Genomic DNA, 24,575 nt, shown 5'->3' with positions numbered 1-24,575 from the left:
AGCGTTAAAAAACAGTTTGCGTGACAGATCACCCGGTGGGGTTTTTTCGGGGGGATAGTTTCGGGACCGGCAGGTGCCAGTGCTGCAGGATAGCTCGCGAACAGCCGGAGTGCGTAGTGTGACCTGGTGTTGGTGGCCACCGGCGTGGTACGTGGGCGCCGGTGCGTGGTTGGCGTACGCGGTGTAAATAAGACGCGCCACGTTCGCGTACATCCAGACATTCCGCCAGTTGGCTGGTACCGTCCTCCAGTGGTGATCAATTACATTCTTCTCTCTATCTCTATCCCGTCCTGGGCTCCGGTCCAGTGGATCCAGTGCCACCATCAAACGGAAGGCCGGCTCGCCTGTTCCACGATCAACCGTCTGATACGACCCCGCTAGCCCGCCACCGACCACCCTCCATCCCCAAATGCGACAATAGTATGGAAGTATGTTCGCCGAAAGGAGCATCCTGTGCCGTTTATATAATACTTTAATTTTCATGCACCGTAAGTAGCCTTATATGAAGTTATTCCTTTTTTTTCCATGTATAAGCGTGTTGTTTGTGTGGAAGTTAGCCGTGAGCGTACGTAATCCAATGTCGTAACGCAACAGTGACGTTCGGTAGATGCATCCCGCGGTGGCGGGATTAGTTCTTGAGGATCTCTTCCCGGAGGAGTTCCAGAGATTCTGCCTTTTGCTGCACTTATTTACGTGGGTGTCTCGTGTCGTTTCCTTTGCGGAATTGCTGGCCCGTTTGCTTCGGTAATCAATCATTCTCTACTTCCTCGTCTGGACAATTCGTATCGTTCTTCTGTTATTTGATTCTCCTATTGCCTTCTTTCAACGCACCATGATCGATGATCAAGTGTCCACTTTCAGACCATTAAGATACACCGTGCTTTTGATGGTGGACTTGCCATTTTTTTCTTCGGAGAATTCGTGACAGAGTTTGTAACATCCGGAACGGACTTCCAACTCCGACTGGATGACTGAGGGGAAGGAGATATAAGCCCGTGCTGGCACAATCAGAAGGTCTAATCAGGTCTCTTACGCAACGGTCCTCAAATTACTCCCCTTTGTCGCATTCCTTGAGAGCCTGATGGATTGATCGCTGCAAGTCTTTCTTGGTAGGCTTCCGCAGAATTCTTCCCCGGATGACTAAATTGTTTACCGGTAACTACTGACCACCGAGCTCCGGCTATTATTAACTCTCCCGCTTGGTGGATCTTTGTGGACCAGCCCCACAACATCGAGAATTCACTGGCAAACTGGTGCAGATTGATTTAGCATAATAATTGTGCGTGTACGAGCTGGTGTGCTGCAGATGCGTTGTATTTGTAGGCGGGATTTCCATACGTTACCGCGCGTCTAATTGATGTTTACATCGATCCCGCTCAAACCGTTCGACGAAAGTTTGTTGCCCCTAAAAACCAACCAACAAGCACACGCTGTATAGAATCAGTCAGTTGGTTTCGCCTTTCCCTGCTCGCCACATTCAACCTCACCACCGCACGCATTTTAATCGGATTGGGTGATTTAAGGCGAAAAGAAAACAAATCCCCCGGATCAAACGTCCGTGGCGAAATCGGAATTTGAGCTCATCGCTGCTTTACGGTTGTTTAATTAATTTTCCAATTAAATCATTCGATTCGACCCACCCCACCCGAATCCGCGCCAGGGAGAAAGGGGTGTGAAGGTGTGGAGTTTGTTCCTTCCTTGTAACTCTCTTCATTGGTTTGACCTTGGACGCTCGGAGCGGGCATCGGGCAAGATAATCGCCGTACGAATCTACACCGCCCCCAAACCCATATGACGCCTGGCCGTGCCGGTTGCGCATGCAAATTGATGTGATTTATGCTGCATTAGCAGCATCTCCATCTGCGTTGTGCTGGTTGTGTACGCGAGCTGGTGGGGGGGTTGGGAGAGGACGGCAGGAAAAGATGCGCGTCTGATTGCGCGTCCGGCTCGTCGGGGACCAAGGTCGATTTCATAGCACACATGTGAGACGATCATCAGAGCACATACGCCAAAAAGGGCCTAGATCATCTGCAACACGCTGTCCCGCGTAGAGAGACCGAGCGTGGCGTTGTACGCAAAGGTATTGGCGGAACATCGAGGTCAATAAATCTCAATAATGGGGAACAACATTGACTTTCCTCCAATGAAATCTTTAGTCGTCAAATCGTTTCAAATCTTCCAAGATAGCTGGAATTAAAATGGCTTTAAGGAAATTCACACTTCTTTTTAATGTACCGTGAAGAATATTTAGATGACGAGATCCTTGATGCAGTTGCCATGTCTACAGATATTTCGGTAGGTCTCGAGTCTTAATGGCTTTGGTGACTTCAATCGCTAAACATGTGAAGAATGCTTAGACGAAGAGATCCTAGATGCAGCTGGCATGTCTACAGATAGTTCGGTGAGTCTCGAGTCTTAGTGGCCTTGGTGACTTCAATCGATAGACATGTGAAGAATGCTTAGACGAAGAGATCCTAGATGCAGCTGGCATGTCTACAGATAATTCGTTGGGTCTCGAGCCTTAGTGGCCTTGGTGACTTCAATCGATAGACATGTGAAGAATGCTTAGACGAAGAGATCCCAGATGTAGTTGGCATGTCTACAGATATTTCGGTGGGTCTCGAGCCTTAGTTACATTGGTGATTAGAATCGCTAAACGTGTGAAGAATACTTAGACGAAGAGATCCTAGATGCAGTTGGCATGTCTACAGATATGTCGGTGGGTGATAACTTGATCTCGAGCCTTGGTGCTTGGAGATAAATTATATCTGATGCTAATCGATCTCCTCAAACTAAAAACTTTACAGTTGTGGCCTGTTGCGTTATCGGACCAAAGAGAAAATTATCCAAGTTTGTTAAATACACAGGTCCTCTAGTAGGACTTAACTAACTCCAAGATGTCCATGCTAATATTAGCCATTACGAGACCAAATTCCTCAGTATATCTTAAGACGAGACCCAGTAAAACTGATCTGGACAAAACATGACCAGAAACCCAATATCTCTGAAGTTCCACTTCGGAAGATATCATCAAGTGAACGCTAAATATCTGAGGAACTTCTATAAGTAATCGATTACAAACAAAAAAAAACAAGATGTCTACCTGATCAAAGTTCCAGCTAATATTTAGATGAAGTACAAGAAATATTGGAGCGCTGTTTAATGTGTACTGCAGCAGGAAATAGCTATCTTCAATTCGCCATTACCTGAGCTGAGGGCACCCTCATTGAGCGACTCTATTCCCGCCAACCCTTTCTCCTTTTTTCGCACAAAATCCGCTTTGAACACATTGATTATTCATCATAAATATTAGCTATTTGGAGGGAGTGTGTGTGCGCACTTTCCTGTGTGCATGATAGCAGTTTATATCCGCAGCTTCCCGTGGATAATTCATCATTCGCTTCACTCCCATACGGTTGCGGAATGCTCACTCTCGCCCACCGCCCTGCTGATCAAACCGCTGTGCCGCCGATCAATTAATCATGCATGCCCACACTCCGACTCCATCTTCGCCACCACCGGCGGGAGGGGCTCGGAGTTCGTTCGAGTGGAGGCCCTTGTCAGCAAAGCGGTTCGAAGCTATTCGACTAGCGCCTTTGCTTCTAGATATCGGGAAATTTCTTGGAAACGAGTATGGATGAACTCACAACTTTGCCCAGAGTTGCTTTTAAAGCGATGATCTAGCTGTTTTTAACAAAGCGGATGCTGCTCTTTGAGGTGTGTGCATGTGTGTACGTCATGGCTTCCGGTATATCAGCCGCGTACCAGCAGTGAGGTGCCGAGTTTTGACAGGATGTTGTCAGTATCAATTTGATACTGGTACTTCACCTGGGGGCGACCTGTCAGAACTGGAGTACAAAGCTCGGGGTAGAGCGAGAAGATGGGGAATTCCCGGGTAACTCACACCCCCCCATCGGGACCCACTTAATGAGCCGCATTATCGTACGGAGCGTATCGATTGTGACGGTTACTCCCTCCACGCCGCAATAGTTTTCCACGAAACAATTACCCGCGTTCGGGTCGTCGGGTATTGTGTAGGAGGGCCCGTTTTGTTGGCTAATCATTATGGTAGCACGCAACACGAGGTCGTCAAGATATTGTTAATTGGGTTGAGGAAAGCATTCTCCAATTAACGCAACGCAACAAGAGTGTGCGCTCGACGCGGGCAGCGCTGGAACTCTGGCGCGGGAGGAAACTCTTTCCGTTCGCTGATCCATCCAAGCGCTTTTAAATTGCTTACCCTTTCCGCACGTGATTGACAGAGTTCCCACCGCATGGAACTCCCACTCCCACAGCGAGAAGAAAAACCCTTGTAAAAGTCTATTAAGCGCGGATATTACCATCCTCGAGATGGGTTCGATATTGTCTTTCCTGTGCCGGGCAGCGCACTCGTCACATCAGATTTGCTGATCGCGACCCATCTCAAGCTGTCCCATCGACCCCCGGGGCAACAGGTTTCCCCGCTGATGCAAGCGCCCGTACGATTTATGGGCAGCAAAAACTGTGCCGAAGAAAAGGCACTGCAAATGAAAGCTTCGTCCCGCCCGATTCCCTCGACACAGACGCGAGTTCGCTCAATAATTGTGCTGCCAGTTGGATTGAACCGTCCGGCTAGCCTTTTGTTATCCGGCTGCACATTTCTCCGCAGCAGTCAGTGCTGGTCGCGAGCCAACCCGAGATGGGGGAGGGCGAGCTCATTGACACCGTTGCTAGCAAAATGGTGACTTCTCGGGCAGCACCATTTTGTGCAGCAGCAACAAGCGACTCTATACTTGCCACAGAGTGGCCTTCCTGAGTTGACTGGATGTCAACTGATTGCAAGTGTGTGTGTGTGTGTGTGTGCGTTTTTTTTATATTTCCCAAATGAAAACAAACAGGATGGAAATAGTATTTTCCACCCACACCATTTTTTTCCCCTGTGCTTAATCTATTTTTCCCACGAGGTACGTGAAAGCGACGGATTGTTTTCCATTTTTTGCTTATAAAAACGAATCCAAAAGTAAATGAAACATCAATAATGTACGATGGGAAAATGGGGTTATACAACCCACGGGGGAGGGGAGGTGGGAATGTCATTTGTGGGGAGAAAAATCGATTATTGTTCACCCGCAGCACATCGGAAGCTGTGTACAGTGCACGAATCAAAAGCCTGCTGGGGTGAAAACCAACCAAAAAAAAAAAAAACCTTTATTACACTTACCCCCTTATGCTATACTGGCCTGTTGCACAGAATGACACCTTTGCACTTGCCTTCCTTCAACACTGTGGGGGATTGGAGGACTTATAACCTCAAAAAAAAAACCCCAAGCACAAGGTTTAACAATGTGTGAAAATCAAAAGGAAAATGGGTTTTCCCACAGTGGGAAAATGGAGACAAAAAAAAACACCACCCTCATCTCCTCTTTAACCTTCATGTTGTTTTCCGCTAGGTGGCGAAATGAATGAAGCACGTCAACAAAGGAAATGAATGAGCAGAACACAATCGATGTGACTTCTGCCACACACACAGACACACACCATAATCACCATTATCGTAATGGTGGATTTATTTCTGGACCTTTTCCTTTTGGGATGGTGTTTTTTTTGTTTTTTTTTCGATAAATGAGAGTTGACAGGATGGACAGAGATTAATAAGGTACCGAAGCGCTGAAACAAAGGGATATATGTGTTTGTGTGTGTGTGTGTTTTTTTTTGCTGGCACTCCCGCACCCACCCACGCACTCAAACACAACGAGCTGTGTAGTGTGGTTTTGATCATTTGCCAAACGGTGTGATCGTTTTACGCCTGAATGTATGCACACCCGGGCACACTGCGTCGGGCTGTTACGGGCAGTGACGTTGTGCGTGTGACCGATGGGGCGGTGTTTGGCGTCATGACGAAAGCTAATGGTGCTGCTGATGATGATGATGTTGCAGATGATGAAGATGTTCAACGGCAAATAGATTAGTTTGCTCTCAATTGAATCATTCAAATTATCGTGCACACTCCATCTCGTCCGTCAGGGTGGTTCGGAAGGTTGTCGATCAATTGGCCCCGCACCCGCCTGAGATGAGATCACGGTCGCTGAACGTCTGGCGATGTAACAAGCGCCACGCGACAAGCAGTTACAGCACGAATGATTGGCGCTTTTCTTCACCACGCATTAGTGTCATTCTATTTGACATTAACTGTCAAACTTGTCAAACTCTAATAACTGTAGTGTCAAACTATGAGAATATTGGTGTTTTCTTTTGTTATTTTTAATTCTTCGTTAGGCGAACTTGTATGGAACGTTAACTAACAGGGGCTATGTTAGGAAATTTTGAAAGGGACTTTGAATTCCGGAATTGAATGTCGTGAATTCTCTTCACGGCAACCTTCAACTCACAATATAAATCAAGAACTATCTTTGGATGTAACGCTTCTCGGCTTAATGATCACGAGTTACGGCTTCAACTCACGATTTAAATCATGAGTTAACTCTGGATTGAACGCTTCTCGGCTTAAATCATGGCCTAACTCTTGTGTTGGTTTAATGATTTAAGTCGAGCGTTTAAGGTCATCGTGAAGAGCTGAATCTTGAGATAAATCACGATCTAAATCATGAGTTGAAGGTCGCAGCACTACCTCCACCCCCCTATTCCCTCGTTAGCTTACTTGAAATTTTTGAAATCTTCATGAGTGAGTGAAAGAGTTAAATCGTTATTCTAACTCTTTAACTCGGATTTATATCTTTGAAAGGAATTAATTTTGGTACTCGTTTAATGTGTCGTAATCGTCGTCTAATGTGATAGTCTTCATAGTCCGCAATAAAAGCGAATCTGGGGAACTGCATGTGTGATGTTGATAAGTATGACTTAATTTTGAGATTTATTGTTGGAAAAGCTTGATGAATCTTCCAATGTTGAATAATTGATATTGATTTCCCAATTTAACCCTTAAGTGTATCTCGTCCACCAGATTAAGGCTAAAATTTCACACTTAAACATCGCTCCAAAAGCTGTCCAAAATCTCCTTTCCAAACCTTTCCCCTGACCATGAGCTGGGCCGCCCGCACGAATGCCACCGGGGGCAGAAACCGGATTATAGCTAATTCGTAGCAACTTCAATCGACCGCACCAACCTCAAACGCACGATTGACTAATCTTCGGAATCAATCATTGCACTGCTCCGTCTCCAACCGGGTCGAAGTAAAACGAACGCCTGCCGGGACCGTGGGCACGAAACCAAAACCGTTCACCTGTCGGCCAGTACCAGGCCGGTCCTTGCGAAGGAAAGGAAAACAAAAACCCACCCCCGGCGGAAGGGAAGAGAAAGCAGCGGGGGGGAAATAGTGTGAATCGGTCACCTTTCCGTACCCATTCCGCGCACTCCGTTCCGGAAAAGAAATTTCCCCTCCCTTCCTGCCACCCCCCACCCCTTTCGGAAATGGAATTGAAACCCTCGAAATCGGGTTGAACGCAAAAGCGAAACGCATTACGTAATGCCGTGCGGTGTGTCTACGCCAAACCCAACCCAAATCGTTGGTGGCATTTTGATTTCCCCCCAACGTTTTTTGTTTTTTCTTCTGGTTTGTAACTCTTCCCGTGTGCCCGTGTGTGTATCGCTCTGTGTGGGTGGTTGTGCTTTAGTTTTAGTTTTGGTTGCTGCCGTTTGGGAGGGTGAGGATCGATTGGGGTGTTTTGTGCTACGGCCATGGCCCGGGGAGTTGCTGCCGATCGATATTTCGGCCTGTTGTCGGACCGGTCGCTGTAGTTCCCTGGCCCGCTTCCGGCCCAGTACAGCGGGCTATGGTTCGTTTTGCTAATTTATTTGCCAAACAACTTTCCCAATTTAAAGAACTGACACGGTGGTGGACCGGTAGGGGAACGATGTTCAGGTTCAGACAACGGGAGGATCGATACGAGGGGGTGCGTTTTAAAATGTACTTGCCCAGTTCAGGGGGTTGGGGGAGAGGGGGGGGGGGGGGGTGGCTTAATCCAATTGTTCGGTTCTTTGGCCGGCCGGGTTTAATTCGATTTTGTCCCCCATGTCTGCCGGTTATTCCCTTCCCAGTCACTCACGCCTACGAAATAACCAGCTCCGTCATCGTTATGGAGTTAGATTCGCTTTTCTGTGCTTTATTACACTCGGCATTTCGGGGAATATTTACCACAAGCAACAATCAAGCTGGAGACGACCGGGTGACGAAGTTCAGATATTAAAAGCATAGTTTTGTTTTTTTCACTCACAAAAATCCTGGTCACGGCACCAGTACAGACCGATGCGATGGGAGAAATCGAAGGAGTGGCGATTTTTTATTACACTCCCTTCCCCCCCCACCGTCAAAGGGTCTCCTATACCCCTTCCCGAATGTACACCCAATGGTCGGAAAGTATTGATTCTTGCCGCGTTGGTTCGTCCAACTGGAACTGGTCCCCGGTACGGACGATGGCGAAAGTATGCACCCTTTCGTGCGGTTTCGATATGGAAGGCAAGAAAAAACGAGGAGAATTAATAATTGAGCCACACACACACACACGCATATGGGTGAGTTCTAAGGTCAGAGTAAGCAGAGGTACCTAAGTCTCTCTCCAACACATCAGAACGCACACGGAAAACGGGCCTATTTCGCCAGGTTTTACCATCGTGAAGAACGCACGGCATTGCCTTTTGCATGTACCAGCCGCAGGAATGTTGGAATTTCATTTCGCCCCTTGGTCCTGGTGACCTCCTTTTTTTTTTACTCTTGCTGCGCACGTATACGTAAAGGCCCAACAGCATTGCCGAGTGTAAATTGACGGTTTGATTATTGATTCCTATGTTGTTCGTGGGGTTGGAGTGTGTCTCTTTCCCGCCCCCTAGTAAACTACCTATTAGACCACAAAAGTTATTAGAGGACGTTGAGGAATCATACGACTGTTGTCTGCCCAAGTGTTGAGCTCCAGTAAAGTTGAGATGTGTTTTGTTTGATGGTTTACTTCCAGTGATCTACGTCACGCGGTCGTTCGGTGTCATCTTTGAGGAGTATGTCGTGGACCAGGGCCGTAACCTGACGTTACGCTGCGATTCCAAGCATCCGGTGCGATGGGTACGCGAGGGCCGACGGGAGGATGTCCGCCAGTTCCAGGTAAGTTACTATCCCCCCAACCCTACTGCTACATTCAAGCAACCTGATTCCGTGCAGGGTTGCCTTCAACTACCTAACATGGTTGGAAGAAACGGAAATGGGGCTCCACTTAAATGACATCCCCTTAATAGGGTAACACTATACACCGGCTCCTTCCCAGTCCTGGTGTCACCTTGATACGTAGAACTTGTTGGGGGGTTTTTTTTTGTTCTTCCAGACCTTAAATAGGAAACTTTACGAACCAAACCATACACGCGCTCTGTAGGCTTCGTCCGGTCGACTCCACCAACCACAACCCGATATGGTATCCGGGCAGGAAAAACCCGCCGCTCCTTTGTCCATCGGGGTGTAACATGCATGCTCGCTTCTCCGCGCCCTGCCGGGAAAGGCTTGGTTATTGGTTAGGGGGTTTCGGAGTCATCCGTTGGCTTGGTGCCGCACGGGAAGCGACCGCATTAGCAAACAGGAAGCCAAACAGCGAAATAGATGCATGTCGGGGAGGGGGATTAGGGTAGGTTACCTGACGGAGGCGTGTAACCTTTCGTACCGGAAAGTTTTGCCCGGTCGAAAGTGGATACAGCATGGACAGTGACATAAAGAGCCGGACAAACTTTCCACCCCCGAGAGCTCGCCATATTCCAAACCCTTTCCCCCACAACAGGTGCGCTACAAGGTCCGATGTCAATAGGTCACAGGTTTCGTATAGCCTACCGCACTACCAGTAGCCATTAAGGTACAGGTAGCTTTAGGAAAAAAAAAGGAAGAAACCCAACCCCTCCCCCCTCCCACACACATGAAGATGTTTGTTCTGCGGGCGAGATAGGAACGGTGCTATTATTAGTACAAACAAGGCAAACAATCCTGGTCACGGCACCAGACCGGAAGCCTAATTGGCCACGGTGAAGTTCAATCGCAGATCGCAGCTGTTGCGAGCGTACAGATCACACAACCCAAGGGGGGTTGGGGGGCGTTTAATTTCACACCGGCCCCGGTCCAATGTGTTCCGGAAGAACAATCGGGTCGCCCATGGTCAACACAGTGGCGCACGCAAGGCGACACAAAACAATGGCAGCCGTTTGTTATCGTAGCCAGCCGTTGGTACAGTGCCCCCCTCCAATTACGGCCCTTGCGGGGTGTGGATGCCGCGTTGTGTACACTTGCGCAGCAGCTAAATGTACCACCATTGTGCGACGGTATGTACTTTGTCTCCGGTATGGTTGAGATGATGCTGTCTCCCTGTTGGCCTGTCCCAATATCCCACGCCTGCCCGCGCTCCCTGGCGAGAATTTCCAAACAAAACTCAAACAAACAAGGGATCTTTCACGGGAGAAAACGCCCTACCAGCATAACCACCTTTTGTTGTTTGCCTGCCTGTTGCTAGATGCTCGGGATGCTTCTGCAAACGGGAACTTCCTGGCCTGCATGCACAAACATCTTTTGCTGGTGGAATGCTTACCCGGTGGGGTGCTGAAGGGTTGAACGGGCGCCATTGCTTTCGCGGCTAATGAATTCGTATCACCGCCGCGCGTTTCCCTGCTGTTTCCGTTCACCATTATGCGAACCGAAATAGATGCTTTCTTACCAGCTTTCAAATGAAACATCACGCCATCGGCACAATGGGCACACGCGAGCAAACATTGGGCGTTTCTTTCGATGAATTATATATTACCATCTTAAGATGTGAATAAAATCGTCCTTCCGCATCGAGATTTAGTTGGTCGGTTATGTCCTGGTAGTATCTTAACACTAAAAACAAGATGAAAGAAGGGAAGAAGGAAGAAAGGCTTATAGTAGCCTCTCCTCACAGCCCAAACACCGTCCAAAGGTCTTGGTCCGTCCACAGAAACTTCGAACTTCAAACATCAACACTTGAATCCTAGATCCTAAAATTCAAAAAACCATTTTAAAAACCCTGTAAATGCATTATTCTTACAGAAAGACAGAAGAAATCAGTAAAACTTGAATCACATTTTCTTGGATCAAATCGACAGTCACCAATAAAACCGGTATTGTTGCTTAATTGATTGAATTTTGTGCAAATTAAACTGAAACGAATTTCTGGGAGTACTGGTTTATCTGGGAAGTACTTGCATTTATTTTTATAATAATATTAATAATAATTATTATTTTATTATTGTTATATTATTCTTTTTATTATTATTGCTATTTTTATTCTTATTAATCTTGTTATTATTATTGTGGGAAAGGGGTTTGACAGACCTGGTAAAAAGGATTTAAGCGGTGATTACAGAGTTGAGAGAGTAGTTGCTATCGAATAGGTGAACCGAGAAGATTAGTGAAATAAACTGAATTTTTATTACACTTAAATCCTCTCATTACTATTTACATTATTATTATTATTATTCCATGGTGTAAAAAACCTCTCGAAATCAGAATCAACCAGTAAAAATCCACAATGCATGTGATTGAAATCCAAACAGAAAATATGCTTTACTTTTATAATAGTTTATAGTTATTTTTAGCTCAGAAATGCTTAATTAATATTTGTTTTCCTCCCTTTTTATTACACTTTACCAGCACAGTTTTCCAGCAAAATAGTAATTTTCTCGCCAGTTCAAGTTGTCTATTGGAACTACTTCGCGCTTTCGTGCCCATGGTGGAGGAGTTGTGGCGAAAACAAAAACCAACAAAAGAAGACAAAGCCGTAGGGGATAAGAAAAGAGATAGCAGAATGGAAACCAAAAGCTCATCCAAACCCACCAACCTCGTACCAGCTGACATAGTTTTCACTATCGCCATCGCGCATCCATTCCATTTGGAAATTCCCCAGCAGTGCTTTGTCCTTTCCGAAAACCCCACCCTCGCACCCTTCACTTTCCAAAACCCTCCCCTCCCCCCTTTCCCTATCGCGCGTTTCTGTGTGCGAATGACTTTCATTGTGTGGAGAGCATTATCGCACGCTTGCTAATTTTTATTCGTTTCCTTTCGCTTGCCATAATGGCCACAATCTAATGAAAAACCCACCATCGGTGCGTTGCAGGGTCACCTACCAGTGCCCGGCGCTACCGCCTGCCGGTGCCACAACACCAGCGTTGCACGGTAAGCACTTTGCTCAGTGTTTGCCCCGCGCCTGTACGCTAATTTTTATTCGTTTCCTTTCGCTTGCCATAATGGCCACAATCTAATGAAAAACCCACCATCGGTGCGTTGCAGGGTCACCTACCAGTGCCCGGCGCTACCGCCTGCCGGTGCCACAACACCAGCGTTGCACGGTAAGCACTTTGCTCAGTGTTTGCCCCGCGCCTGTACGCGGTTCGTCGGAAAATAATAAATGTTTTAAGTTGCTGCTCGTAAAGCACCGCCGGGTGATGCGGGTTTGCCTACGATTCAGGGGCAATCGCCCGGTCGCTTACCGTCGATCGGGTGGGTTTGCCTGTGCTTACGCAAATGCGCTAAGCCGGCACGTCTCGGGTTTTCCTATTCGTTCCTCACCTCGTCCCTCGTCCTCTACCTCCTCGACCCCTCCCTCCCCACCACCGGGAATGTGCGGTTTATTATCCTTTCTATGTTGAGCAAAGCAGAAATCCTCGAGATTTCATTATTTCACCCTCCAAGCTTCCTTCAATCTCTCCAATACTACCCCAAAAAAAGGGAAGGGGAGGGGTGGGAGGTTGCGAGCATCTGTGTGTGTATGTATTCTCCTTCTCATATGTGTTGCGAAATTTTAATTAACCACAAGCACGGCACACTCAACTGGAAAGCTTCACCATAATCCCATCCCGGCACGCGTTTTGCTTGCGTAAGATGTAAAGTGCGAGCAAAACACAAACAAAATGGCACTTCGCTTACAGACATTTGTTGCCATGCGTGCCAATCGATCCAAAAAAAAAGCCTTTCCTAAGCTCAACTTTTGTTGAAACTTTGCAAGACGCGAGTGAACTTGGGAGTTGAAGTTGAAGTTTACTACCCCATCCGACCCTTTAGAATTGAGTGGGAGGAGTGAGGGGGCTGTGGCTGTCCAGCAGGGCGCAGCAGAACTTTCTCGCTATTCAAAAAAAAAAGTCCTTGGAGCTGTGGGACATTGAAGCGATTTGTGGCTGTTTCGGTCATCTCGGTAAATCATTGTCCTCATTATTGTGCTACTTACGAGCAGCGAGGCAAACGGTGGTTGTCATCCCCTATTCAAGGGTGTTCCGTAACAGGGCCCCAGAATGGGCAAACAGGGACTAGCGTCAGCACTGGCAAAAATTGCCACATCACTGCTTTTGGCTGCTGGAAGGTTAGATCATCTTTATCATAATCATTTATTCGGGTGTCTCGGCGCAGGAGACGAGCAAGCAGACAAGAATGAGTCGCACAAAGGAAAAACCGCACGCTTTTCGTACAGACAACAAGCATTATCTTCGCCAGCAGCAGCTCTCGTAGCTTATGCAACATGCTGCCCAGAGAATAGCGCGCGAATAACCTTGACATCGTCCAATAACGCGCGCTGGGAGCGAAATCTCCGGATTTCGTATTGGCATTGACTGGAACGCGAAAATAAAAAGAACACGAAATAAAACAAACGAACGTTACAATGGCAGATCAAATACGGCTCCAAGTGCTTTACCCGGCAAGCGGGTAATAAAAATGGTCGTTCCATTAGCCGGGAGGTCGCATCCTTGCCGAAGCAGCCAAACATTTCTGAGTTCTGAGTGCGCGCTCCGGGCAAGCTTTGCACGGACTGTTCGCCGAAATTGCGGCCCAAACCGGGGGGATATCGCGCCAATTTAGCAAACATCCGGGCCCGGGTTATCCGGTGGCAATTAACGGATCGGCGACGGTCAACCCCCCCCACCCCAAAACGTCCATTCCCCGGGTGTGATTATTGTAGCTTGAGTGAGCCATTACGCCACGTCCGGTGGAAAGCGGAACACACGGTGTAACACATTCCTTACAGGGTTGTTTTGATTGACAAATTCATCGAGATTGCTGTTTTATTCGAGTATTTATTTCACTTTCTTAAAATGGTATTGAATTCTACGGAAGATGGCGTTGAAAAGCACATTAAAAATGATGGACCAAGGCTGGCAACACTGCTATTAGCAAAAGGTATCTGTGAAATTCATCGCAGCAATATTGCCAGCAACATTCATTTAACATTTGATTACAAATTTTATTAAACTTGTAAACGTCACGTTTCATGAATTTTTCAATCAACTTGCTGATAGAGTGAAAATACAGGGTTTTCACCATAGAAGTGTTGCCAGCAACAACATTCAACGTTTTTTATTTATTCGTCCATACAATCTTGAAATTTTAGAAATTCATGAATCGTTTAAGTTTAAATGACTCTTTACTAAAGACTTATATGAATGACTCTTCGTAAAAGATACATGATGTACAACCCTACAATAAAACGCTTCGAAAACCCCTGTATAGAAGAACCCTGTATATAAAAGAATGTGGTGGAGCTTTTAAAAAGGATTTTTTGTACCAAAACAGCAAACATACAGACGAAGCCTTGCTTGCAATTACCTAAAGGGCTTAGATGTATGTGGGTGGTATAGTAAAAACAGATCACCCTAAAAGAAATCACGCATCAACGTCACTCTCAATCGGCAACCGGCGCGTGTACCGCTCACAACCGTCAGCGGCATCGATCCGAACGATAACGCTTGGCTTTGGCTTTTTATTCTCCCAACAACGGTGGAATCTCCTGCCCGGAAAGCATAAAAGGATAATGCTTTTCCTTTCTGCTGCTAAGGTGAATGGCGACCGGCAGCGCGTTGCTTTACCGGCCAGCCGTTGCCGGGAAGGAAGCGAACGGGCAGATGAAGCGTGAGGGGAAAGACGCTGGAAAAAAAAGCGAGTAAGATGGTTTGTTTGTGTTTGCCAAGCTGGACTACAGTCGCAAAGTGTCGTGAAAACACAATTGAGAGCGAAAATGGACGATGGAGGCGCCCGGTAGTTCACTCATAAAAATGTGAAAGTAAATAGAAAGCAACGGTTGAAACGGGCGTGCGATACATAATTAAAGACACCGCCACGCTTATCGCACACCGTGAACCGGTGTCGTTATGGATAGTTCTTTTTTTTCTTTGTTCTCAAAACTCCTACCCCTTCCGTGCAATTATCTTTTCCATTTGCAATAATTTATGCCCCGAGTGGGAAATGTTCTGCAACGTGCCGTGACACAGCTGGCTGTGCTGTGCGTTAGAACGCGAAACAAAGGCAGCACGGATTTCTACGGCGGTATGAAACCTTCTCGGCCAAACTTCCGCTCTTGACAGATGGTACTGCTTTTATTTCTTACATCCCGCAATCCGACGCAATCCTGCGGTTGTGGAGCGGAAGTGTTGCTTTATAATTCACCCTTTCTTTATGTTTCCTGTCCCATTTCACACACACACACATACCTACAACCGATCCGTTATTTTTTTTTCGGCAAACATTTACTTACGCCAGCACCATACGTCAGCCTGTCGCTGGAACTGTTAGAAAATAAAATTAAATCCGATTTTATTTCCGATCCGCCTGGGAAGAGATCCTGCCACCTGTCGCTGGATCCGTGGCGCACACTGCGCTCTCACCCTCGTGGTGGACGGCAAAGGGGCACACCAAAAGGTGGGCCAGTTTTCGTGCCTTGCCTGGCCCCAACTTTCGCCGTCAATATCGATTTCCGGCAGGGACCGGATCCGGCCCGATGCAAATCACTGCCTTTCAATTCCCACGGTTCGGCACCATTGCGCCCGTGATGGTGCTTGCAAGTTGGCGATTGATTGATTTCAACAATTCCCACCACCCTCCCCCTTCCCCGCTTGAAGTGTGAACGCCTTTAAGAAGTATTTCTGTGATTGTTATTTCGGTTTGTGTGTTGCTTGCTTTTGAAGAAACGTTTCCGCTCTCACCTGTTTTGCAGTTGGCCCGGCGCTATTTGGGTTCCTGTACGTCTGTATGCATTGTCGCAAAAATATTTAAACGAATTGTGCCCAACGTAAAAGCTTTCCGTTTCTATTACTTCGGCACCGAATAGACGTTTCCTGCTGCTTTCGATCGTGATCAAACGCCACGTTCGGTGAACGGCACTCGATTTATTATCTGTCACGGGGCTTTTGCCGGATGCCGCCCATAAATAGCGTTTGGAAATTTCATTTTCCATTCACTTCGCTATCTGGCGCATTCTAAATCGGGAAGCATTCATCCAATTAACGATCGAAAGATGTAGAGCGAAACGCAAGAGAAAAAAAACGAGGCTCAACACGGCTTTGGCTTCAACACGACGGAAACATATTTTTAAAGCGGACTTAAGTGGGAGGGGCTGTTATAGAAGCAACACTGTTAGAACGCATTAGTTGTGGTTGAATGGTTTTGGGCGCGCACCTTGCAGATGGAAGTGCTGCCATTGGGCGGAAGGTGGAAAACCGGATCGATTGACCCGACCCATAGCAGATGCGTCCTATATAACAGCTGCCCTCTAGGTTATGCCATCAACTTTTAAGGCCAGTTGTGCTGTTTTATAGTCGACCCTTTAGAGTGTACCCAGCCTGACCTGAATGTGCTGCAGTTTGAAATCAATTCGCATCGCCCAGCAATCGGATTTATTTGATAAAATGCAGCCAGTAACGTCCAGCTGGCTGGTACGATATGAGATCATGAATAAATCATTAAATGATGGCAGTATGGAATGAACCGATTGATTGAACAGATATGAATCATTCAATCTACTACCTTTATGTCTCTTTGGAATTATGAAAAAATGACGAATAAATTTAATTTGGTAGTGTACAGGTTGTAACCTACCGGGCGTCTCCATCGCTTGAGGGAACATATTACGAATGGATATATTTTAATCTTGCTCAGTAGTAAGTTAGAAATTGAAATAATTGCTGGCATAATGGCAAGTGTTATATACATAAAAAATGTATAAAATTATAGAGTTACATAAATTAAAATTAGACATTGTTTTTTTTTTCAATTTAAATCAATTAAAATTTTCTTAATTAAAAAAAATTGTTTGATGCAGTTAGAAGCAGTGCAGAAACACCAAATAATTGAAAATATTTCGCAATTCAACAATAAATTTTTTTAATAAGAAATTCCAAGATTTCAAGGTCTTCAAGACAACGTAAAACTCAGGATTTTGCATGGAGATTAGAATACATGTTGGGCCGTTACCTCGTTATATGAATGGGAAAATTTTACCAATAACAATTTTCCGATTTCGTCATACAGGGTGACTGTATGACACCGTTGGAAAGCTACTGGGAGCCTCCATCGATCGAAAAGTACCGGGCGCCTCCATCAGCAAAACTGAACTACACACATATGTGTTTTTTTTTTATATTATCCACGCTTACAACCTTACCACAAACAAACATTCGCAAAAGAAATTGACGTACGAAAACATTATTGAAACCTATCTCTCTCTCTTTCTCTTCACACTCACCCTCGGTCGGGTCATAATTTACCCGTTACGAATGAAGGTTTCTCCGTGCATTTCACGTATGATGCGTACGTATAAATATTCCTTACAAACCCTCAATAATGAAATCTCGTCTATCGTTCGTAACGATTGATTTTCTCCCGCCCGCCGAGTACGGTCGAGTGCGCCAGAACTTCAAACGTGCGATGTTAGGTGTTAGGGGTCAAATAAATATAGCGAGAAACCGTACGAACCTTGGAGGTTTGCGTGCCTGGTCCCCGTTTAACTGCGCCCGCATAACAGAAGAGAGAAAAAAGAGAAGATAGGGACCCCATTTCACATGCTATTTGCTTCATTCGGCTTGGAGCACTTTCCGAGCCCGGAATCCGTTCCTCTTGGTTGACTAAATAAAAGCAGCAGCATAAAAAGAGCTAAATAAACATTTACCGTGGTGTATTTCGATTCGGTTTTTTGGGGGGTGGTTTGTTCTCGGTCAACAGTGCACACACGCTGCGATTTAATGATTTGCTGTGCTTTGATGTGTTTCCCCTTTTTCAGCTCGACGGTTCGCTCGTGTTGACAAACCTTACCGCTAGGGACGGTGGCCGGTACACGTGTTCGGCCGCAATACCAACCCTAACGACCGTTGCCGTACTGGAGGAACCGGAAGCAGACACATCCTCCTCCTCCTCCTCCTCCTCCACCGCCAGCAATGACACCAGTACTGGGGCCGCGTACGATCCCGGTGACACCAGTGCCGGTTACGAGAATGCCACCGCCGAACCGTACGACGGTGAGGACGCGGACGGGGCATCATCGTCCGCAGCGGAGGAACACTTTGTCGAGCTGCTGAAGGTGAACGTTAAGGTGCGTACGCCACCGTTGGCGGTGTCCAACTTTTACGTCCGTGCGTCCACCATCATAGCGGTGCTGGTGTGGGAGGTGATGCCGAACCGGACCGGCGGTTACGCGATACGCGACTTTACCGCCGAGATGCGCAAGATGCGCGAAAGCAACGACGAACCGGAGCTGCCTTGGGAGACGATTGATCCGCGCCACATCAGCCCGAACGCGGTAAGCAGATGTCAAACACACCAAAGCAGGTGGATTTCAATAGATTCTCAAACAAGGGAGATTTTTCTCAATTTCCCACTGCAGCGTCAGCTCGAAATCTATCATCTCATCCCGAACACAACGTACGAGTTCCGGATCTGGGGCAACAATCAGCTCGGTGCCGGAGAGATCGTTACCATCCTTGCGACCACGCAACCACGCATGGAGGAGAAAGGTACGTACCGAAACACAATTTGACAGCTCTTTTTGACAGCTGCTGTTACTAATGTCACACTACCTGTCAAAGAAGTATCAAACAAATACCAAAATAGTTGGGTTTTTCTTTGTTTGTTATTATTTTTCCGTACCGAATCAACCTTTCCACCGTATTGGATCGTTCCTTTCCATCGTATTGAAATGGAATTAACGGCTACATGACAGCTTGTGACTAGTGTCACATTCCCAGTCAACGTAGTGTCAAACAGATCTCAAAATACTTTGTTTTTTCCTTGTTTTTATTATTTTTCCTTACCGAATTGTCGTTGACGACAGCTAGTGATTAATGTCACACCATCTGTCAACGCAGTGTCAAACCAATGTCAAAACAAATGTTGGTTTTTCTTTGTTTTTTTTTTATTATTTTCATCCGTAACGCATCAAACTTTTCACCGTAGTTTCTTTCCATAGCAGTGAAATGCATCTGACAGTCACTAGACAGCTAGTGTCAAAACTAACTGTCAAAAAAATGTCAAAATAGTTATTCGTTTGTTTAGATTTGTTTTTTTCCGTGCCTAATCGAACCTTTTCCACACTGCTCATCTTAAAACTTTATTTTGTGTTTTTTTATATTCATCATAAACATAATATGCAACGACACAGATCTCGTCCGGCGCATCATGATCGATGCGAAGAATTTTGACACCCGCGTCTGGATAGCGGCCGTCGGCATCGTGATGGGTACGCTGGTCATCCTGTCGCTCGGTACCTGCATCGTGCTGTACAAGGAGTGCCGCGAACCAGCCGGTAGTACAAACGATTTTCCCCACCGCTGCTAACCCTCCCTTCCTCCCTCTCCCCTCCCTTACCTTCCCTTAGCCTACAAACCACCCGTCACAAACTCCATCCTTCCCTTCAACATCCCTACCAGGTTGACCGTACAGCCCGGGATTGTAGCGATGTATTTGTTTTTTGTTCGTTTTCCCGTTTTCCTACTCTCTATGCCGTAGTAGTTTAGCGTAGTTCGAACCGTGCACCACTCCTCCTACGCGAGTGGTAGCCTGCTCAGTAGCAGTAGCTGCAGTAGTTAGTTGAGTTGAACGGAGTGTTTTGAGTTTTGTGTCTTATTTTTAATCCGTTCCGCCTACATGGCTTCCCGTACGGTAGTGAATGGCATGGATTTTGTTCGCGTTTAAATTATGTTTCTGTCCCTAAGCATACACACATATAAATACACACACACGCACACACTTAGCACTGGCTTGTGTTTTCGTTCTTTAGTGCATCTGCATCCGGTTCGGTTACTGTGTGTAAAACGTCACAGCAGAAGTACAGGGTTTATCAGCGGAGCTGTCACATTTAGCACTAGCGAAGTAAACCGACCAAGCTGTCAAATCTGTAGCACGTGTATACTACCGGATTCGTTACTTTAGCTCCCGCGCGCCAGTAGAGTGTGCCAGCAGTTAGTGCGTTACATCAGTTTCGGGTTGGAGAACCCAGTAGTGGCACTGTTATTATTTAGTTTTATCAATATTGTTACATGGCTGCTCGACACTACCACACCAAGGAACAAAAAACCAACACAAAAAAACAAACGAGAAAAAAAATCAAACATACTCACACAAACCAACAAGGAAACACTAGTTCATGTTTTAGTTTTTTTTTCCAACCGTTGTTCGATTTTCTATGTCCCCCGCCATGTTCAACAACCCGTCCCTTTTTTTTTCGTTTTCTTCCTTTATCAACATGTTACATGGCCGTTCTGTTTTGCGTTTGTGTTTTGCGCTGTAGTTTGTTTGCGATGCACCGAACGCTACACCACTACCGAACTTCAAAGATCCGAAAAGCAAGGAAGAAGAAACCATTGAACAAAGCGAGGTTAAAAATGGCGGTTTAAGGTGAACCAAGGCTTCAGAACATATTGGATGGCCGGACCGTTGAAGCCTGTGTGTGTGTGTGGTTTTTTTTTACAATCGGCGCTTGGCATAAATTTCGTCCGCCGGGGCACGAACGATGCGTGTGTAACACCGGGCCTGTACCGCTCTGCACGCAAACATACACGTACGATTTGCAAAAGCGTGTGCCTTGTTGATGTTGTTGTTTCTGTTTGTTGTTGCAGTGCGTTATTTGTGTCCCCAGTTCGTTCAGACATAGTTACCCCAGCTCCCGGTTTTACTTTGTTTTGTTTTTGTTCCGTTCCGTTCACCATTTGCTAGACACTAGAACGTTTGGTTGTGTGCTAGAGTGTAATAAAAAGCGTACCTGTGTATCCCGTTTAGCCCTTCACCCATATAGCACACTCACCAAAATGCCTCCACACACTAACTACAAACATAAACCAAAACAAAATTTACGATAAATCCTGTATCCCACGCCATTAGATGTATAACGTGAGCGGCAGCGAACACTCACCTCGCCCTTCTCTCACTCTCTGTCTCTCTCTCTTTCTCTAACATGGTTTTTTCCCGTACTTTCGCAATTTACTTTACCCTCACACACACAAACACACACACACACACAAACAAAACAACAACAAATCCCCCCGGTACTGTGCAAACGACGCGCGGTTTCCGGAATTCTGAACGAACCACTGTAAACACAAAAATCAATCAAAACCGTGTTTGGGAGGGGACCACCCATTTGCAACTGTCAAACAAACTGTCAACGGGAACCGTGTCAACTGTCAACAAATGCACACCCACACACGTACACGCACACACAAACACACCCACAGCTAACGATAAAGACGAGGAGCTGGACAGTCTCGAGCTGGTGCCGAACATCATCCTGAATCCGGGCTTTTGCGACTCGGACGACCAGGGTCAGAATCCGCTGTCACCGCCAATACCGCGAACCCTGCCGTACAATCGGTACCGGGGCAATGGGCACGACGGTACCGGTGCGGGCGAGGACGATGATGACGAGGACGACGACGAGGAGGAACCGATGACGTTCAGCCGACGGATGTCAATCTTCTTCACCGGCAACACGATCAAGCGGATTTGAGTGAAAGTATTCCCGGAGGACTCCGTGTACTACTGAGCATCCAGTGCCAGTTGCGTTCCCTGAGTTCCGTTCGCCGTGTGTGAAACCCCGCATGTACTTAAGCGAGAGCGCGCACACATACACGATCGAATCGAAGAAAACAAACAAACCCAACTGGGATGTGTAACGTAGGGCAAACAGGGAGACAACGGCTGATTGAGCGGTGTCAGTGAAGATCTGAGCAGAGCAACTGAGGGTCGGAGAAGCATTGTGTCTCGCACACCCATAGTAACACACAGACACACGGAAACGGCAGAGTGTGCGTTAGCTACCAACTCCCGTCTGCTATGTTCCACGAGCATGCTGGATGGGACGGGTTTCCAATAGATGGCGCTGTGCAGTAGACACTGTGTGTCTCAGTAACGCAACGCCAGGTCAGTCCCGCTGTTTGTTTGTTTGTTTTTTTTCGATGTGCCTTTGCTTTCATCTGCCGAATTATGTTTAGCGTGCGCTCCGCCGAACACATCCACCACCACCAAACCCCCCCTCCCCCTGAAATCCTACAGCTACTTCACGCATCTTAAATCAGGTCCACATCCACATGTTTACACACGTTTTGCACCATGCAGGATGGTTTAGGGTGTTATTTTTGCGTTTCTTGCCCAAACTATTGGATAAGCGGTTCACGGCATTCCCTTAATTTCCCACACGCTGTCAACCATTTTGTGGCGGCCATTTTGAAGCAATACGCACCGACGCTTGCTTCCGGACAAAATCGACTGACTGAAACGGATAGTGTATAAGGTTAATGAAGCGGAGGGGGCGCATGAACTCTCTGCTGTTAAGCACAAGTCCTCGCACTGTTGGGCGCTGCTCTGCAGTAGCCCACGTCCTCAACCCGCATAGGCGCCATTTTGAAAACTGCTGATGTGCATGACTGTGTTTCCCCGTTTGGGCCAAAACGCGGGCAGCAATGCAATACCCGAGGATTGTAAAGTGATCGCTGATACAATAATAAATGTCTCATATACAGGAAGTCAAAATTCGCGGTAACGCCGCGGCTTGTATAAAGAACGCATGGTGAAGGATCTTCCGGCGTAACAGTAACGGGTTGGAGGTTTTGCGCTTGTTCTCGGTACGCTTAACACGCAAACGCAAACTATGAGTGAAAAATTATGATAATGATATTCATAAGTAACCCTTCCTTATCCCACCACAACACCCCTTCAGCCACCATCACTATTATCCCACCCCTTCCACCGATTAGGGGGAAGATATAAAAAGGGGCAAAGGCCGCCGGCACATGCAGTAGCTAGTGGAGAGTTACGGTGCGTTAGCTACTAAGTTACAGTACCACAACACATTGACAGCTAGGAATAGTAACGCGAAGATTCGATATTGTGACAGCAACAAGCTAGAGGAGAAACAAAACAACAAACAAATCATCACTGGCACATGTTAGCTTATCACCATAGTTACACGAAAATCAATTCAAACGCAAGGAGATGGAGAACACGAAAACAAACTGATGATGTTTTGGTTTAAGCGCAGGAGTTGAATACTTTACGCAATCAAGCTGCAGTATGAGTGAGATGGTAATGTTCACTTCCGAGCTGGCGAGATACTCGAATATTGTTCCAACACTTGTACTTGTTTGACAGCTCGTCTTAGTAGACATTTTATAGATATAGCCAACAATGTTTATCCCCCCTCTTTGCTTCGTACTGATTGTTTGTTGGTGGCCGGCACACTGCCTGACCTTCGTAAAGTAGTTTGATCGAATGTCATATTTTCCTTTGCCTGGTGACAGCTGTCACATTTGACAGTTAGTAATTTTGTGTTGATTGGTGGGCGAACTCGATGGAAGAATTCTTCTGACGCTGTATTGACCTTCAGAATTTCAGTTTTGTACATTATAAACATCAAAATTGTTGTTTATCTTTTAACTTGTTTGAGTGAATATGTTACACTGCTTAACATCCGTCCGGAAGTCGATGAATGCTGTCGACACGGCGCAATGGTGTCGATCTGCGTTCACTGGACCATTAAACAATTCAGTACGAAGCGTATTATCGTGTGCAAAAATCCTACAGCTTTATGCGTATTACTAAGCTGCTTATCGTCTATATGCTACCATCATTAACACCCTATTTTTGACCGGTTGTGTACGGCTTCCGCCGTGCGGTGCCACACTACGCTACTACCCGCCGTCATTTTGGACAGGCACCGCCTACCGATTAAGGACAAAAAAAGCAGTTTCTCTCTCTTTGTCGTCGTAAATATGGCTGAACATCCGTTCCCGCTAGTGGGCCGCCTATTGGCTTTCTAGACTTATTTATGCTACACAGCAAGCCGGATGCATTATGCCATGGTAACGGAATATGCCTGTTTGGCAGCACGGTTGAAACAAGAAGAAGAAGAAGACGACGAAAAACAAACATCATAAGACAAAGAAAATCAACATCAAAACACCTAACATACATCCTTAACCGCCTTTCTAATCGTAAGTGAAGCGTTACTTGCCAGGAGTCACCATTTGCTTTTGCAAGCTTTTGTGCATCGGTACGGTGGACTGCAAACACCGCGCACGCACTCTTTGTAACTTAACTGTACACACTCACACACAAACACACACACACACACACACACACACACCCACAACGTGACACCGATAAGGCGTGTGCGAACGAATTTCAGCAAAATGCGACAGTGGACAACAGCAACAACAGCAACAGTCCATTTGTGCGTGTGTTTCGAGGTGGCTGTGTATTTATGTGCACAAACGAAGCCAGTTTTGTATAAAAAGAAAGCAGTAAAAAAACAAATTGGAAACAATACTTTAGTGTAAAGAGTAGACAAAAACAATA

The 24,575-nt window shown here is 46.4% G+C and overlaps 1 protein-coding gene across 1 annotated transcript; it reads left to right on the top strand.

The window, feature by feature from the left end:
* Positions 1 to 430: 430 nt before the first annotated feature.
* Positions 431 to 21,729, top strand: LOC128709174 (uncharacterized). Its single transcript, XM_053804161.1, has 6 exons — positions 431 to 488; positions 8,947 to 9,089; positions 18,013 to 18,528; positions 18,613 to 18,742; positions 19,387 to 19,530; positions 21,458 to 21,729. The coding sequence occupies exons 1-6, from the start codon at positions 431 to 433 to the stop codon at positions 21,727 to 21,729; spliced, it is 1,263 nt and encodes a 420-aa protein (XP_053660136.1).
* Positions 21,730 to 24,575: the final 2,846 nt, after the last annotated feature.

Source organism: Anopheles marshallii, chromosome X, assembly GCF_943734725.1.
Source record: "Anopheles marshallii chromosome X, idAnoMarsDA_429_01, whole genome shotgun sequence".
NCBI lineage: Eukaryota > Metazoa > Arthropoda > Insecta > Diptera > Culicidae > Anopheles > Anopheles marshallii.
The sequence above is the reverse complement of the archived record's forward strand: the minus strand, read 5'-3'. Positions and strand labels throughout refer to the sequence as shown.